We start from the raw sequence: 16,459 nt of genomic DNA on the forward strand, positions 1-16,459 counted from the left end.
ATAATTACTACTTGACTGTCTTGCCACAGGTAAACCCTAAGTCTGCCAACGGAAGGAGGCCCGCGGTCCGGTCAGGGACGGGGAGCAGGAGACGGCCCACACCGGCCGCTGCACACCAGCCACTGCCCGGACTCCACAGGCGGCGTCTTCGGCAAAGTCCAGGTGGGACGAGGTTCCATGAGAAACTATTTGATACAACAGGGGTTCTTCTACCTCCAGTACCACTCAGAGCCAGAACTAGAATATCTTGCAACTCGCACCCCAAGGAATCCACATCACAGCATGAAGTGACAGACAATTCCAGACCTTTTATTGCCCCTTGCCTGCAACAGTGCCTTCCTGCCCTGGCCACATGGGGGAACTTCTAAAACTCGTGGCCCCAGCGGGGCTGTCCTTACCCAGCCAGCAGAGAATCCCCACTAGGTTTTCCAGACTATTCCTTTTCTAAAAAAAATTTAATGTGCACGAGGGTTGAGGACCACTAATGCAACAGGACCATTAATTTATGAAATTAAACCATTACAAATTTAATCATCTCAAAGGGCTCAAAGTTGCAGCCTAAAATACACTGGGCCAGAGCAGGGGCGTGGGTGACTCTGAAAGTGCTCTTCCTGGTTTTAAAAAACGTGCTCTTGCCCACACGCACGCGCGCGCGCACACGCAGAACGCAGTACACTGCAGCCATGCTCCACGTGGTTGAAAAGGTTCTCAACATCATTTCTAAATGGCTACGGCACTTAACGGTTAAAACCCCGCCTTTCAAAACGGGAAAGTCGGCAATGAACTGTCTAACTCTATACGATGAGAAGTGTCAGTTTTGAGAAATGACATCCAGGTTAGCGATGTGTCTCATGGTCGGCCTGCCGTGGGGACAGTTCCAGGGATGGTCCATCTCACCCATGTGGGTGATGAGTTTCTTCATCTCACTTGTGTTTAGAGCAGTTCCGATCATCACCTGAATGTGAGACACAACAGTTTAAGTTGTACTGGGTTTTGGTTAGGACAACTATTCAGTCGTATTTTTCTCTAAAACAAGGCTGGAAAAAGATTACAACTCGAAGACATTCCCTGAAAAATCTTCCCCCAAAGGACCCTGCCTTCTACTGTCTCAGCCTCCACCCTTCTGTGCAATCCAGCCCCTCCGTGGCTCCTTCCCCTGTACGGAGACGCTGACCACTCCCGTCCCGAATCCGACCAGTCTCTTCTGCATCAGCAGGGCCTCGGTATCGGTGCCCTCACCTGCCACCTGGGCAACTGCAGGGACCTCCTCACGGCCGCCCTGCTTCCCCCTTCACCTCGCCCACTGACTCCACTCCGCAGCCAGTGATTCCTTTGGAAGGTACCTCAGATCGTGGGCTTCTCTGCACAACCCTCCCCCTCCCCTGAATGAAAGCCCAAGTGCACCGCCGGCCGCCCTCGCGGGCCTCCACGCCTGCCCCTGCAGGCGCACAACCCTCCCTGCCACTGCTCCAGCCACACTGACACCACCTCTCCCCTCTGGCACAGAAACGTAAAGCACCTGCCTCAGGACCTTGGTACTGGCTGGGCCCCCACCAGAGCCCCTCCTGCAGTGCCTGCGCGCCTCACTCCTCTCCCTTCGGGCTTCCGCCCTAACGTCCCCGCCCCTCACCATGAAACAGTTCGCCTTGCCTATCCCTCTGCCACCCCCGCCCTGCCGCCCCTCCAGGCACGCATGCCTGCCTGACAGATACAGGGAGACGAGACACAGCGGGGCAAGCCCAGAGAGACGAGGCGCGGTGGCGAGAGGGGACAAGCCCGAACCTGGCGCACTCCTAGGGGGCATGGAGCAGGGCTCTGCCACGTTGGAGGAAGACAGACAACAGGCAAGTGAGCAGAAACAAATGTCACCGAGAGGGACTGTGCCTGAGTGCCCAGAAGAAGCCACTTCAGTCGAGTGCCCAGTGCCCGGGACAGGCAGGAGCCAGGGACGTGACAAAGGGACACAAGGCAGGAAATCCAGGCAGAGGGATGGGCAAACGCAGCAGGCACAATATTAGTCTTCACCAGAGTTCTCTGTGGCTGGCAGATCCTGGGCCCTATTCTCTGCTCTAATTAAACTCTTCCCTCGAGTCTAATTAGAGCAGAGATCTAATCCCCATGGCTGTAAGGCACACTTAAAATTGCCTCTCCAGCACTGACATTTCCCTTGAGCTTCACTCATTAATACAACTGTTGTAGACACTCCCACGCACGAGCTAACGGAATCCCACATAGAAGGGGTCTAAAACTCACCTCGATCCCACCCACCCCCCAAATGTACAAAAGCGCTGCTTTCCTCACCTCCTGTATTTCTGCCAGGCACCCCCTACAGTCGGTTCTCAGCCAGGACGGCCCTCTAGGCCCCGCCCCCCCAGTGGGATAGGGAGGGTGCTTTTTTGTGCACAAAAAAGCACCCTCCCTATCCCAGTACCACTGTGAGCTCTCCATTGAACTTACTGGTGTCTGAAACTGTCAACTTGTTTACGTCTATTTCTCCTCACTAACCTATGGGGCAGGGACCTCATCTGCCTTGTCCCTGTGTGTCCCCAGCAGCTGGCACAGGGGGGCCGCCCAGCAGAGGCTCGAGGAATATCTGTTGAATAAGTGACGGAAGGAATGGCGTCCTGGCCCTTCTTACAGGCCAGGCGATGAAGGGTCACTTCCTTTGCCTGGACAGCAGGCTCACTGTCCACCACAACCCCACTTCCCAGGACCACTCAGAGCAGGGGTGACCGTATCTTGCCATGTGTGATGCGCACATTTACTTTTTGCCAGAATTTTTGAGGGAAAAATAAGAATGTGCATTATACATGGATAATACTAATTCCATATCTATATAAATGTTTTAATTCTTTTACTTAAGCTTATGCACTAAAAGGGTAACTCTAGAAAGCAATAATGATATCCATGTGCAAAATAATACCCTGGAATATGATAATCGGTTTGGTTTCTAAATATAAATAAATAAATAATTGAATTAAATTTAGAAGATAGATTTTTTTCCCCTGAAAGTTTGGGCCAAAACCTTGGGTGCACATTATACACAGCAAAACACAGTGATGTGCAGTGCTCCACGGGGCCCTTGGGAAATGCCTGCCGACCCGAAGGACCCGAAGGGCTCGGTGGGAGCCAGGGCGGCACAAAGCTTCGTCTACCAACGGTGTTAATACCCTTAAGGTGCTACAGCGTGCGTGGCTAGTTAGCTGCACTGGGATCAGCGAAACTGAGAGAGATCACGCTTATGGGAAGCACAGAAAAGCAGCAGTTGCGGGTTAGAGGTCACAGATGATGCCAACCCGCGGAGCTGGTCTGTCACACGGACAGAGCGCGATGAGCCTCCGTCTACACGGTGAACCACCGCGGTCCCAGCCGAACTGGGGACTTCGGGGACCACAAGCGTGAGCAGGGCCTCTGGGTCCTGGCGGACAAGCCTTCCTTACTTACAGACTTTCGACAGGCTCTGGAGGCAAACATCTGCCTGACGCGGGACGGCCGGCACATGACCCCTGGGCTGTCGCTCAGCATGAAGATCAGTTCATCTATGTCCTGGGGCCCAAAGGTCCAGTTCTTACTAGTTGGCAAGGAAATCAGTTTAGCCCTTTCCGTGACTGGAGCTAAAAGGATAGAATTTGGAGAAAGTTATTATTTGGAAAATGTGTTTCATTTGAGTGCTCCCTGTAACACACTTGGAAACGCAGGTAACCATCGTCACCTCTCATAAAATACATGGATCTACGTGACCTCAGAGACTGTCCCCAGCTCTAAAAGGACACAATTCTATCATTCTTCACAGTAACTCACCACTTTCATCGATGACAAAATCAAAGCCGTTCTTTCTGAATATTTCCAGATTTTCTAACAGGACAGCTTCGTTAGCTGCAGTTAAGTTGAGAGTCTGGGGCCTGAAAAACAAAGGCGCGATTGCAGCCATATCTGGAAGCCCAACATTCACCGATGAAGCGGAAATGAAACTGAAACAAGTCTATGAGTCCTCGGAGTCGTTTCAAAAAGCAACATGAAGAACATCACTTTATTGAGCTACATGCCCTTCCCGTCACAAAACTTCCTGAGGAATTTCCTTGCAATTTTCCTGTTTCAAAAGGTCATTTCAGAAGTTCAAGTATAAAAAGTAGTTTGCTTCTCCTTAGCCTGCCATCTCACCCCAGTCTGTTTTGGAATCGTCTCCTGAAATATGGCAATACACATTGTCCTTCATCCGAAGGGCTTTGTGGCCAGCAAGGGATCCCCATTCACGGACAGCTGGAGCGGGGTGATACTTACCAAGGACACAGTCATGTTATTTAACCTGTCTGTGCACTTCAGTTTTCTCACCAGTGAAATGCTGGTGGTAACAGCAATTACCTCATAGGCTTGGGAGAATAAACCAATACATGTACAATGCTTCAGCAGCGCCTGGCACACGATAAGCACTCAGTAAATGGCAGGTATGACTGCTATTATGTAAGAAGTACATGAATCTGCTATCGGGATGCTTACGGCAAAAATATATACACACACATCAACATGCAGACACACACATAGGCCACGACATCTTAAACCGGGGAGGGGAAGCAACACCGCAAGGCCCGAGGGCCGCAGCGGACCTACACGAGCAGCCTCTGGCCCTGGAGGACGGTGTGCTGCCGCAGCATCTCGAAGTGGTACTTCTCGTCCGTGGCGTGCTGGTCCACGATGAACACGTCCGCGTCCAGCTTGGTGACGATGAAGCCCAGGTTGAACTGCCCAATGATTTCCATCTCTGCAAACATCGTCTTACTGCATGAGAAAAATGAGGGCTGTGAGGCATTTTAGAGACTATTTTTCAATGAAAAAATTCAAGAACCACGGTAACAGGGGAGCGATAAATGTTCGTTAAATTGAATCACACTTCTGGTTTTGGAGTCGCAGTTATTGTTACTCTGAGGACGGAAAGAATCTGAAGGCAGAGGACAGGCGCTGACCCTCAGGGCGCCTGACGCGCACCCCCCCGCCCAGGCGCCCACCGACCTTGACCAGCGCACGTGCCTGCACCCGGAGGGCCCGGCTCTCTTCAGGGCATCCAAGTTCGCAGTCCCCCCAGGTCACGTCCAAAGACGTTCACCTCCAGTAATCACACTTCTTAAAGGAAATATTCCTGAAGACTTCTCTCAGTGCAAGCTAGGCACTGCGAATATCAAAGGAATTACACCATAGAAAACTCATTGTGGAAGGATTTATCATCTAAATTAGGCAAAACCTGTGTGGTCCAGACTGTAAGTGCTGTGAAGTCCGATGTGATCGCCAAGCGGCACTATTTACGTGGCAGCCCATTTCAGTAAATGGTGAGAAAAATTTAAAAAGATAGAAGCTAGGACTTCCAAAATTCAACCTCTTAAGTTGCACAGGATTACTGACAAAAAAGGGGGCAATGTTTTCTACTGTCTGTATTATTTTTTTTAAATTGACTCCTTTTACTTAGGCTTATCCTATCCAACCTTCTTGAAGTCACAGGTTTGACAATGTGTTCTACTTCTTCCTTATATACATTCAAATGGAAAACAACAATGTCCACCAAAAGTGCCGTGAATTCCTTGCAGGGAAGTCACTGTGAGCTGAAAAGCTTGAGGAAGAACAAAACAGGAATCGAGAAGGCACCGACTGACTGGGACTGACTGAAAGGGTAAAGGATGTGCAAAGGGGGTCAGGGAAAAACCCATGCAGTGTCAGGCCGCAGCAAAAGATGTCTTTACAGCAAGTTACCGAGATGGATGCGAGAGGTGATGAAGGGAAGCTGGTAAAGGGGAGCTTGCCAGGGACGCCCCGGTACAGATAACGGCCAATGTGTGGAATCAAACTGACTCCAAATTTAGAATCTTCGAGAGAGAGGAACAAAGGGGGAAAGGGGAGAAGGGGGAAACTGCTGCAAGTCGGACGTTCTGAGATACAGATCAGTCTGTGGTGCAGGCAAGACCCGGGGAAGCCACGCAGACTGGCAGCAGGAGCCAGAGGACCGTGTGCTGGTGCAAGGCAGAGCCACATATGCCCTGACCCGGAAGAGATGCCACCGATGCAAAGGAAACGACACCCAGGGGAGAAAAAGCAGCTCTGGAAGGATGGGCCTTTGGCTCCCTCGCAGCAGCTCCCCCAAACGCGCAAAAGCACTCTCGGGAAAGCCTTTACCTTATCTCTTTCCTTAGTTCCTCTTCCGCTGCTTGATTTTCTCCAGGGCAAATCTTTGCCCTGAACCTCCTGTAATTCTGTTGCCCTCCTCTGTGCTGCTCTTGCTGATGTAACTGCTTTAGGCGTTGAACCAAAGAACTCATAGAAAACTCAAGGGGCACTATTTTCTTATTAATTTTCACAGCTACGTCCACCTGAGACGCTGACACGTTCTGTGTGCTGATGGACTTTTGAGGGATGTCTGGATTTAAAGGAATTCCTTCTTTTTTAAAACGCTTGGTGTTTGAGAGGTTTGTTGGCTGAGGCAACTCTCTCAATTTATATCCACTATCTTCCTGGTCTCGATGGCATTCCGTGTCTGAAAAACGACGCTCCATTTCAGGTACCCTCTCCCGCGACTCCATGTTTTCTTGTGAAAACCTGTCTTCAGGGGAGCTGGCTGCTCGGTCGCTGCTGGAGAGACTGCCCACGTCTGGGGTGCTGAGCCCCTGCTCTGAGCCCGCGGAGGTGCTACCGCACCCCGAGTCCCGCTCCACCTCCACTCTGTCCGCATCTGAGCACATTGCCCCTCCTGGAGGGCTGCGCCGGCCTGTGCCCGGGCTGGGCGTCTGGGGGCAAAGGGAGTCTGAAGGCCTTGAAGACCGTGCACCTCTCTTCTGTCTCGGAGAAATCCGATTGGGTTCTGCATTCGGCAGGCCCTGGGGCCGGTTCTCTGCTGGGTGACGAAGAGAAAAGGCCTCCCTCAGTCTGGAAATGGTCACTGCCCTTTTCTCTTCTCCTCGCGTCCTTACTGAAGCGCGGTTCCCCCGCTCGCCCAGCAGAGGCTCTTCCCTTTCTGCCGGAGGCGTTTTTAGTAGGTGACCTAAGCAGATGTGAACAGAGGAGATGTGAACAGAGGAGCGGGTCAGGGCTGCACTGAAATGGAACGAGAAGATACTCGCACGTGAACGGCCCATCACAAATGAGACCCAAGGTGATAAAACCTGTGAAAACTGTTGTGCGTTCATCATACCGGGACACATATTAAAACTCAAGTCAGGCTGCTCGAGGCTCACCAGGATGGACAGAATTTTAGAAACAACAAATGTTCACAAGGAGGAGGAGTGTACTGTACCAGTGCTTCAACACGGCCGGTGGTAGTTTGGTTTGTTCCCTGCTCCGGGAGTACCCCCCAATCTGAACAGAAGCACGCCTGCGGGCCAGCACCACCTCGCCTGTCCGAAAGGCCCCCCACCACGCTCGCCAAAGCCACGGACGGGAATGCCCAAGACAACCTGGTGCATTACAGCCCCACGCCGGAAACAACCCCACTGTCCGCAAATAAATCGCAGTATTTAATTACAATGCAGTATGATAGAGCAGTGAGAATGGATGAATGAACTGCCGCATATGCCTTGGAGGACTCCCACAACAGAATACTGAAAGAAACAAATCACCCAAAAATGTACACACTGATGGTTTCAAATTAAAAACAGATCCAACGACTCCATGGTGTTAGACGCCAGGGAAATGGCGACCACTGGTCTATGGAAAGGGGTGCAGGGGCGGTTCTGTGGGCGCTGGTTCCAGACCTCGGGGAGGACACGGGTGTAAGCCATGAACTTCTGATGCCTGTTTCTGTGAAAATGCGGCTCCTCAGGAACAGGGCTAAGCCAAGGGCAGGGACTTAGCTGTGCTTCAAGGTCGCAGAGAAGTCAAGCAGCTTCTCTCTGCGGGGCGGTCTCCCTGGCAGTGCGCGTGGGCGAGCTCAGAGAGCCACCGCGGCCCCGCTGCCCACAGAGGGGTGCACTCCCCTCCCCTTACACGTCCTCGACACCCCACGCGGAGAAGGGCTGGGAAGGACGTGGGGCCGCCACGGCGGGTCAACAGGTCTGCTGCGCTGACGTCCGCGCTTCTGGGCTCCTCTCTGTCGCACCCTGGGAGGCAAGCTGCTCTGCCTCCGCCCCTCCCCTCCCCCCAACTATGACTCCCGGTCCCCTCAGTTTGCAAAGCCTCGTCCCACAGCAACCTCCTCTCGCGGGGAGCAACGCTTATCTGTCCCCCTAGCTTTCCACCGAACCCCCCGTTTCAGCTTCCTCAGCAGCGCTCTGGTCTCCGCCCTGGTCCAAGGACGCAGTGATGGGCACCCGCCGCCGCCGTCCCTACACACGCAGACATGGAGGCTGGCAGGAGGCTGCCTTAAAACCAGCATCCACCCCCAGGAGCGGATCTGCCCGCCAGAGCACGTAATGGCCAACCCTTCCCTCTGCCAAGGCAGGCAGCCAGGGCTCAGCTCTGGCCCCTGTCCCAGGTGTACGTGGTTTGAATGACTAAGAATAAAATGAACTACTTCAAGAAGTGGCTGATAAATTACGATCGGGTAGTAAAATAATGACGTGCCCATTACCACAGATGTCAGATCGGCTCTGGGACGTGAGGGAACACGGCAGCGGGAGGGCCTCCAGAAACTCCCTCCTCCCCAAAAGGAATGAGAAAATGGGCAAAAATTGTCAAAATCCACCTTCTCAGAGCTCTGGAAATGAAAAGGTGGTCGAGTCCTGGTAAAGACACATCCCTTGTGTAGTAAATGTTGTCGTCTGTGTTCTTTTTAAACAGATCACTTTCTAGTGAGACACATCCTTTCTATCTGGGAAAGGAGACTTTATTTCATGTCCAAACAACAAAGGAAAGTATCACAAAAGCTATGTTATAGAAGCTGTTTCTATACTCATAGCTTTTTACCTTCAACATCCAGCAGGGGCTGCTGACTGATGCTGAGTTTGCTGACATCGCTGTCGAACATCCCTATCAGAGACGTCTTCAACACTGCCAACAAAAGTTTCTCCTCCTGTAGTAAAATTTGCCTTTTATCCGGAGTAACGTTGATATCAACACATTCTAGGGCAAAAAAGAAAGGATGCTTACTCTGTTTAAATTAACTGTTAACAACAGAAATGTTCCCACCTACTATGTTATTCACTTGCACTGACCAAAAGTACTATTAAAAACATTATAGTGTCCAAATTATTAGTCATAAACTACAAAAATCCATCCTTTCCAGTAAACAAGGAAGAGATGAACAGTATTTTAAATAGACAAAATATGCAAGGATTTGAATGGGTAACTTGCAAAAGAAAAAGAGTAAACACATGAAAATGTGTATCAGAACTGCAAACTACAGTAAGATGTCACTTTATCACCTATTGAATTTAGTTAAAAATCCTAATATCTAGTACATTGTTGGTAGACGTGTAAATTGATACACTACAATCATATCTACTAATGTAGTGTTTTTAATTTCAGATATTTATCTTAAGGAAATAATCAGATATATAGACAATGATTTAATTATAAAGACAGTATTTAAATTTCCAAAAACTTAAATAAGTTTAAAATTAAAATAGATCTATATGTTGGAATATAATGAATGCAGCTATTGAAATCATGTCTCTGAATAATTTTTAATGACATGGAAAAGGAAATGTTCATATCTAAGGATAAAAATTACTAGACAAAATTACACAAATTAACTTTCCTACCCCAAAGGGTAGACAGATAGATCATTATATATTTTTTAAGATATGCACATACGTATTTCTAAGTACCTAGAAACAATATTGAATAGCAATAAGCCAGAATTTTAACAATAAGAATAAAAATATGAAATAAATTATTTTCAAATCAGGGAGAACACAGTCCACATTCTCCCTTGGTTGACATGAAAAAGTGACATTTTTCTAATAATACGATTAACATAGTGTCAAGAAAGCAAGCAAGAAAATCTGTATAGGAAACAAAAGTCTATAAAATAAAATTGAAAGTCTATTAAAAAAATACATGGCCATTAATTCTGGCTACAAGAGTCTGTTTCCAGTCATATCAGAGCTTTATAATTTCACTGCATTCTTTTGAGTAAATCCACGATTTTAACTGAAATGTTAGTGGAACTTACCTGAATCCACAGAAATGTTAAGAACAACAAATGGGTATTGATGTCGATTATACATGTGATAGACCTCATTCACGAGTCTGGAAACCTACAAATAAAAGATTAGAAAAGAAAAAGCATTCCCTTCCTCCAGGTTTCTATCAACATGGTATTCTAACCAACCACTGAAGGCATACATTTTCCATAGCTTTCATAAGGTATAATTGGCCTGCAATCAATTACACATATTGGAAATGTACAATCTGAGTACTGTCTGGTGTGCCTCAATGATTCAGCACTGGCCTGTGGACTGAAAGGTCGCCGGTTGAATTCTCACTCAGGGCACAGACCTGGGTTGCAGGCCAGATCCCCAGCTGGGAGAGAGCAAGAGGCAACTAATAATGTTTCTCTCCCTCTCTTTCTTCTCTCCCCACCCCCTAAAATTAAATAAATAAATATTAAAGTGTATAATTTCATAAATTTACAATCAAGAGAATGCATATATCCATCACCCAGAAAAGATTCCTTGTGCCCCTCCATCATAGATTTCTAAGAGTGAATCTTTTTCCAATCTAAAGATGCTCTTGAAGAAATGCCAAACAATGCAGGTGCAGTTTAATACACATAAAACACATTTAAATGTACACAGAAATGTATGTATATGACTTTAAAAACAAAAAGAAATTTAAATACCTTTGCTGGGTCACAAGGCCGCCAATTGATAAAGAAAAATTGTCTGTCCGTTGAACTCCGTCCGACACCATGAGTACAGTAGGAAATGAAACCTGAGATACTATGCAGTGTTAACAAGGGCCCAGAGTGAGAACGATTAGAAACACGTATACATGAAACATTCTTAAAGTAAGAAAGAAATAAAAACATAACACCTGGTGGTCTGCTGCTAGGTGCTAACATTTCAGTTCATGTGCATTTGTGCTCTATGCTGCTAAACCATAAAATGAACACACACCTTCTGGAAAGTTCTAAAGCTCCCACAGAGCAAATCCACTATAGGCAATGCCACAGGTTCAACACTATTTGCTTTAGCTCTCCTCTCACCTTCCCTATTAAATCCTTGGCCTCCATGCAAGAAGGCAAATTCATATTCTAGAACCTTCATGCTGTCCCCAACGGTCCAGGGAATCCCCAACAACTTGTCACCAGGATCTCTGTCCACGTTCCCCGCCCTTTTAAAATCCTTTCCGTTAGTAAACTTCTGTCTACTTCTGTCTGCCAAGGTGCTTGTCAGGTGCTGAGATCAACCTCAGGGACATGAGCATTTCCATAAGCATGAGGCCTTAACATAAAGAAACAGTCCCCGCCTTTAATTCCAGCCAGGAGCCCAACCCCCATAGGGCAGGGGGTGGGGAGGGAGCGGGGATGCGGACCTCACAGGCCCAGTCCTGCGTATGGGAAAGGCCTGTTTTTCTTACGCTGACAGTAAGGACGCTGGACTGGACTTGGGTGAAGCATGAACTGAAGCAAACACAGCCTCTCTTGCTCTCTGCCAGAGCCCAGTGAAGTGAAACATTAAACGTAAAATAATTTTTTAAAGTTGTTCTAATTGTTCACTAAACACAACCTTTGCTACAAAGACTAATTCAAACAGAAAACCCCCCAGAGTGCACCAGTTACCCAGAATATTGTTTGAACTAAGTGAATCCTCTTTCTCAGCAGTAATACTGCTTACAGGTTTACAACAGACAAAAAAAAAAAAAAAGCCTTGATATCACTATCTCTTTAAGTCAAAAAACTCAAGAAAAATCATATCTGTCATTCTCCTGGCAGCTGTTTACTCACCGAAACAGACTGTGCAGAGCATCGGAGTGGCTCAGGCCGAACTCCTCGCAGACCACGTCACTAGGGGGCAGCTGAGTGAAGGGAATGAGGCTCTGCAGCTGGAGGAACCAAGGTCCCCAGTTACTTCCCAGCGCAGAGAAGGACCGAACTTTAGGAGGCAAGACACAAGGGGTTTTGGGTTTTCTTTCCTAGTCAACTAACCACAGTGAGAGCACAAAGGATCTCGACCGCTGCTTCTGTGGAACTTAAATAACTGATTTTTCTCTAGAAAGATAAACACATAGCACCTACTTCTCCATAATCAATATATTGCCTACAACATTTTACATTTTTTCAGAGAGGAAAGGTATTATTTTATTCTCTATGGGAGTAAAATAAAAACTTTCAGAACTCAATATTAATTTTTTAAGCGATATCTAATTTAAAAAAAAAAAATCAATTCTTGGGTTTTCCTCTCCGTTCTATAGGAAAAGCCAATAGAAACCCGCCATAATCACTGAAGCAGTAAGATATGCTTAGATAACTGGCCGCCATTACCTGTTTCTGCCCGAACACGGATCCAATGTTGTCCCTTACGCTGGGGCTTCCGCTTGTGCCCACCACAGGCTGTCGTCTTCCTTGTCCCACCTGATTGGTGCAACTGAGGCGGATGCCCGTGGGAATGATACAGTACGCATGGAGGACATGGACCATTTTGGCAAACTCCTGTTTAAGAAGCACAGGCGTCAGACTTCACCAGAGGAGAGGTGGGGAGTAAAGCTCCCTAGCAGCCCCGCTGCCACGCGTGCCCAGTACAGCCCCGATGCCGCCGTGAGCTGGGGTCCTGAACTGAATGCACCTTTTTAATATTCCTCTGAAACTCCTTATGGCGCACAGGCAGCGTGTAAAACAGCTGCTGGACACTGACTGTTGTCCCTCTGGGCCGTGGGTACGGGGTTTTCTGGACGATTTTCCCATTGTGATCAAACACCAGCCGAGTCCCAACCTTTGCCGATGAGTGGCAGGTGGAAACAGTGAGGTCACTGGAAGAGAACGTGGCGACAGTCAGTCAGAGGCTCCCGAGTGCGGGACGTCACCTGCTCACTTTCGCATTTCTCTTCCCTCCAGACACTCGGAAGAGATGAGGATCCTGCTGAGATAATCAAGAGCTTAAGTGGGTGAGGAGTCATCCTAAAAGCTAAGGTTTGGCACCTAATAGACAGTGAGACAGAGAGTTCTGTCAATGTTTTGATAAAAGCTTTGATATATATATTTTTTTGGTTGAACTGCAAAACAATAAAAGAGTTCAAAACATATATTCACAAATAAAAATTTATTTCTCAGTTTTGTTACTAGTGTTCTGACAAAAATTTTTAAAAGGATCCAAAAGATATTATAATTCAAATGTATGTAATTATTTATAAAAATTTAGAATGTGTGACTAAGTGAATGCGTGTTAATTTTTTCATAAATGAAATAAAAAACCAGTAGCATCTATAATTTATTATCTATGTTATTTTAAAATTTAGAAGGCACTGCTTTAACAGGGTAACAATTTTATTAAACTACTATTTGCTCCATTTCATTCATTCATTGCTTACATTTCAGAGGTATTCCCACTTAGACTGGTAGTAAGCTAACACAGAATGCAGAAGTGAGAACAATGAGATGGAAAGGTGTAAACAATATTTTAGTTTTCAGAGAAATTTTTTACAAGGAGTCAAGTTAATGAATAAGAACATTGCATCACCTCAGTGCACAAAGTGAGCTCAGCGCTTCCCCCCGAAAGCCGAAAGTTTCAACCTGAGTCAGGTCAGCAAACTCTTGAATCTTAGAAGTGTGATGTTTCAGAGCTGAAAGAGAGGTGTCAAGTGAGGCCCAAGGCAGCTCAAGCGGCACAGCAATGAACAGACGCAATGCCTCCCGAAGGAGCTGGGTCTGAAAAGCTGTGTTTGTGTTTACTCAAAATTTTGAAATATTTTGCCCAAATATGTAACAACACGGTTGGAAAAATTCAACTTACTTAAGCCTTCAAAGTTTTCTTCTTCTACCCCACAGCCATTGTCAGAAACTTCAATGAGATCCACCCCATAGTCTTTAAGCCTTAGATCTAAAAAGGTTAAAATAGTTACTTCTCAAAGAAGTGATCCAAGTAAAAACTTTATATTGACAGTATTTATAATTTACATAATGCAAATTTGAGTCATAATTGTATGTATTTAAATGTGCTATTGTCATCTTCTGTATTTTATTTTTTTAAAGTCTTTCTTGACTATTTACTTGCCCTAATAAAAGGTGTTGTTTTTTTAAATTTTCCTCCTCTTTGTTTTTTTAAAAAGGATAATTTAACATACTCAATAAAGAGAACAGGCTCGGGAATCAGACTTCCTGGGGTCATATTTTACTAGCTTTGAGGTAAAATTCTCTGTGCTTTAACTTCTTCATTTGTAAAATAAAGATAACAATAATAATAGTAATAATTCCTATCTCATAAGGCTTTTCTGCAGATTAAATACAGTATGCCATCAACAGTTCTTTGCATAGTGTCTGCCTAGCACATAGTAAAACACGATAAAAATCAACTGTTATCATTATTACTATCTTGTTAAGTACTAGGCACATAGAAATTTATCTTATTAACTAAAAATTAATAGTTAATTTTATTGAATTTATTGGGTATTCACTAAATTAATAACTAATTTTAATAGCTAAATTTAAATTAAAAATAATCATTTCTCACCACAAAACTTGAGCATCTTATCACAGTAACAAACGTTACTTGAATAAAATAGCATAAACTGACTATTTCCTGTGGCTTAAGTCTCCAGACTCACCTATATTAGTGGCACCAGCATCCACACTATTTTCTACCAACTCCTTCACAGCAGAGCTTAGACTTAGTACCACTTGCCCAGAACAAATCTGATGAATCGACCTCTGATCGATAGGTCTGATGGCCTTAGCAAGTCCTGTGCTGAAGAAACCAGTAACAAGAAACAAAGCAAGTATGTATTTATATATTTGTCATCCTGATTTTAACTGTACGAAGTGACTAGTTTTTGTTAATAGTTAATGGCCTAACTTGTTCATTGGTTATATAAACATATGCATTCATTATAGTCATAAATATTAAATGTTGTTCTGTAATTCTTAAACATTTGTCAAAAAAAACCTTCTGAGTAGATACTTTGAATGCAATAGATATTTTAAAAACTAATTATACTGGGACCTACATAGAAGATACACATGTATCCCTCAAACTATGGGTCCATTACCTTTTGCAACAATGAGATCTTTCTTCATGAAAAACCAAAGCACCATTTCTCACACACTTTGAAGAACCAAGAGTATGGTGGGGGATACATGGTGCTCGTGTCAAAATCAAAACCACCTTGGAAATTAGACGCCGGTTGTAAAACTATCCCAATAGTTGCCTTTGAATCCCCACTCCAAATCCAAGCTGCCAGAGCTGCCTTGGCCAAGGCCCCTAAAGTTCTGGCTGCACCCACTTTCTGAGTTTTCGAGCCCATTGGTCTCCGCTTCCTCCTCCAATCCATCCTCCACGCCACCACTATACTTTAGAAGCACCGATCTGGCCGGATACGTTTTTCCTTCTGAAAAACTTAGTGGCGTCCCTCTGTCTGCTATATGAAGTTTAACACCGAGTCATAACTGGGTCCAGTCTACTTCATTTTCTCATTCTTTCCAATCCTCCCTTCGACAAGTCCCCTACATTGCAGTCACAGCAAACCGTTTCCTGAATATCGCAAGTTCTTTCAGACAATGCTCCCCTCTATTAGGTCTCTCTGTCTACACCTCTCCCCCCACTCTCTCCTGTCTGGCAAAACTCCTGCTCATCTCAAGAATGCATTCTATATGGCCGTTAACTTAGACGTTTCTAGTAAACGCCTTGATACCTTCCGTGCAATAGAACACAGGAGCCATAGGCTACAGGTCCGTTTCTGATCATTTATTTTGAAGGGAGGGGATAAAACACTTAAACACAGCGACCTGGGCTCAGTATTCTGACACTGAATGCACAAAACCAGCCGAAGATTCGCTACCCCGAATTCGGTGTAGCTTACCGGCCAGTAATTGCACTCTCAAGGAGGCAGAGAAGTTCTGCATTTTTTAAACTGCGGCAATGCAAATTAGCATGTACCTTGAAGCATCCCCACAATAACCACTTTCTTTCCTCCAGAAAGAGGAAAAACCAGGAAAAAGGAAAATGAATTCAAGTCTACTGGGATTTCATGCCCGGCCTCAGGTTCAGGGACGTACGGCGACGTCTGGCCTCAGCCCGCGTGGGCGCGGGCCGATGCTCCGCCGACCCGACCTCAAAGTGCTTCTGAAGAGGCGGCGGAGCGCTTAAGAGCCCGCTCCGGGGCCTGCGCGCCGCGGGCTCGCCAAACGCCAGTCATTTCCCTCTCCTTTGCAGAAGTGGGGAACGCCGTGCGCCTTAGAAAGGGCGTCCGCGAGGGGAGGCTGCAAACACCGCTCACCTCAGCCCCTCGTCTTGTTCCATGGATGCAGAGCTGCTCCTACCTCCGAACTCGCGACTGTTCCTGCCAGCGCTCTAACGGGTTCCCCGCCTCCGAGCCGCCCATTGGCTGC

General features: G+C 46.5%; 1 protein-coding gene across 1 annotated transcript; it reads right to left on the minus strand.

Annotated features, from left to right (window-relative positions):
• Window positions 1–314: 314 nt before the first annotated feature.
• PMS2 (PMS1 homolog 2, mismatch repair system component) lies at window positions 315–16,429 on the minus strand. The gene is made up of 15 exons (XM_054569099.1): window positions 16,348–16,429; window positions 14,680–14,819; window positions 13,869–13,955; window positions 13,596–13,698; window positions 12,705–12,888; window positions 12,404–12,571; window positions 11,867–11,964; window positions 10,760–10,859; window positions 10,091–10,175; window positions 8,881–9,036; window positions 6,160–6,874; window positions 4,609–4,776; window positions 3,802–3,902; window positions 3,445–3,614; window positions 315–955 (listed from the first exon to the last, which is right to left on the minus strand). Exons 1-15 carry the CDS (start codon window positions 16,368–16,370, stop codon window positions 812–814), a joined length of 2,442 nt encoding a protein of 813 aa, XP_054425074.1. The 5' UTR covers window positions 16,371–16,429; the 3' UTR covers window positions 315–811.
• Window positions 16,430–16,459: the final 30 nt, after the last annotated feature.

Source organism: Pteronotus mesoamericanus, unplaced genomic scaffold, assembly GCF_021234165.1.
Source record: "Pteronotus mesoamericanus isolate MK-2021 breed Mesoamerican mustached bat unplaced genomic scaffold, CSHL_Meso_final contig_1, whole genome shotgun sequence".
NCBI lineage: Eukaryota > Metazoa > Chordata > Mammalia > Chiroptera > Mormoopidae > Pteronotus > Pteronotus mesoamericanus.

What these genes read in the sequence shown, in the direction of transcription:
- PMS2 (XM_054569099.1), bottom strand. Translation starts at nt 16,370, where the DNA reads ATGGAACAAGACGAGGGGCTGAG. An exon ending in GAACTAAGGAAAGAGATAAG is followed by an intron (nt 4,777 to 6,159) that starts GTAAAGGCTTTC and finishes TTTCTCATGCAG; the next exon opens with TAAGACGATGTTTGCAGAGA. An exon ending in TTTTGTCATCGATGAAAGTG is followed by an intron (nt 3,615 to 3,801) that starts GTGAGTTACTGT and finishes CTATCCTTTTAG; the next exon opens with CTCCAGTCACGGAAAGGGCT.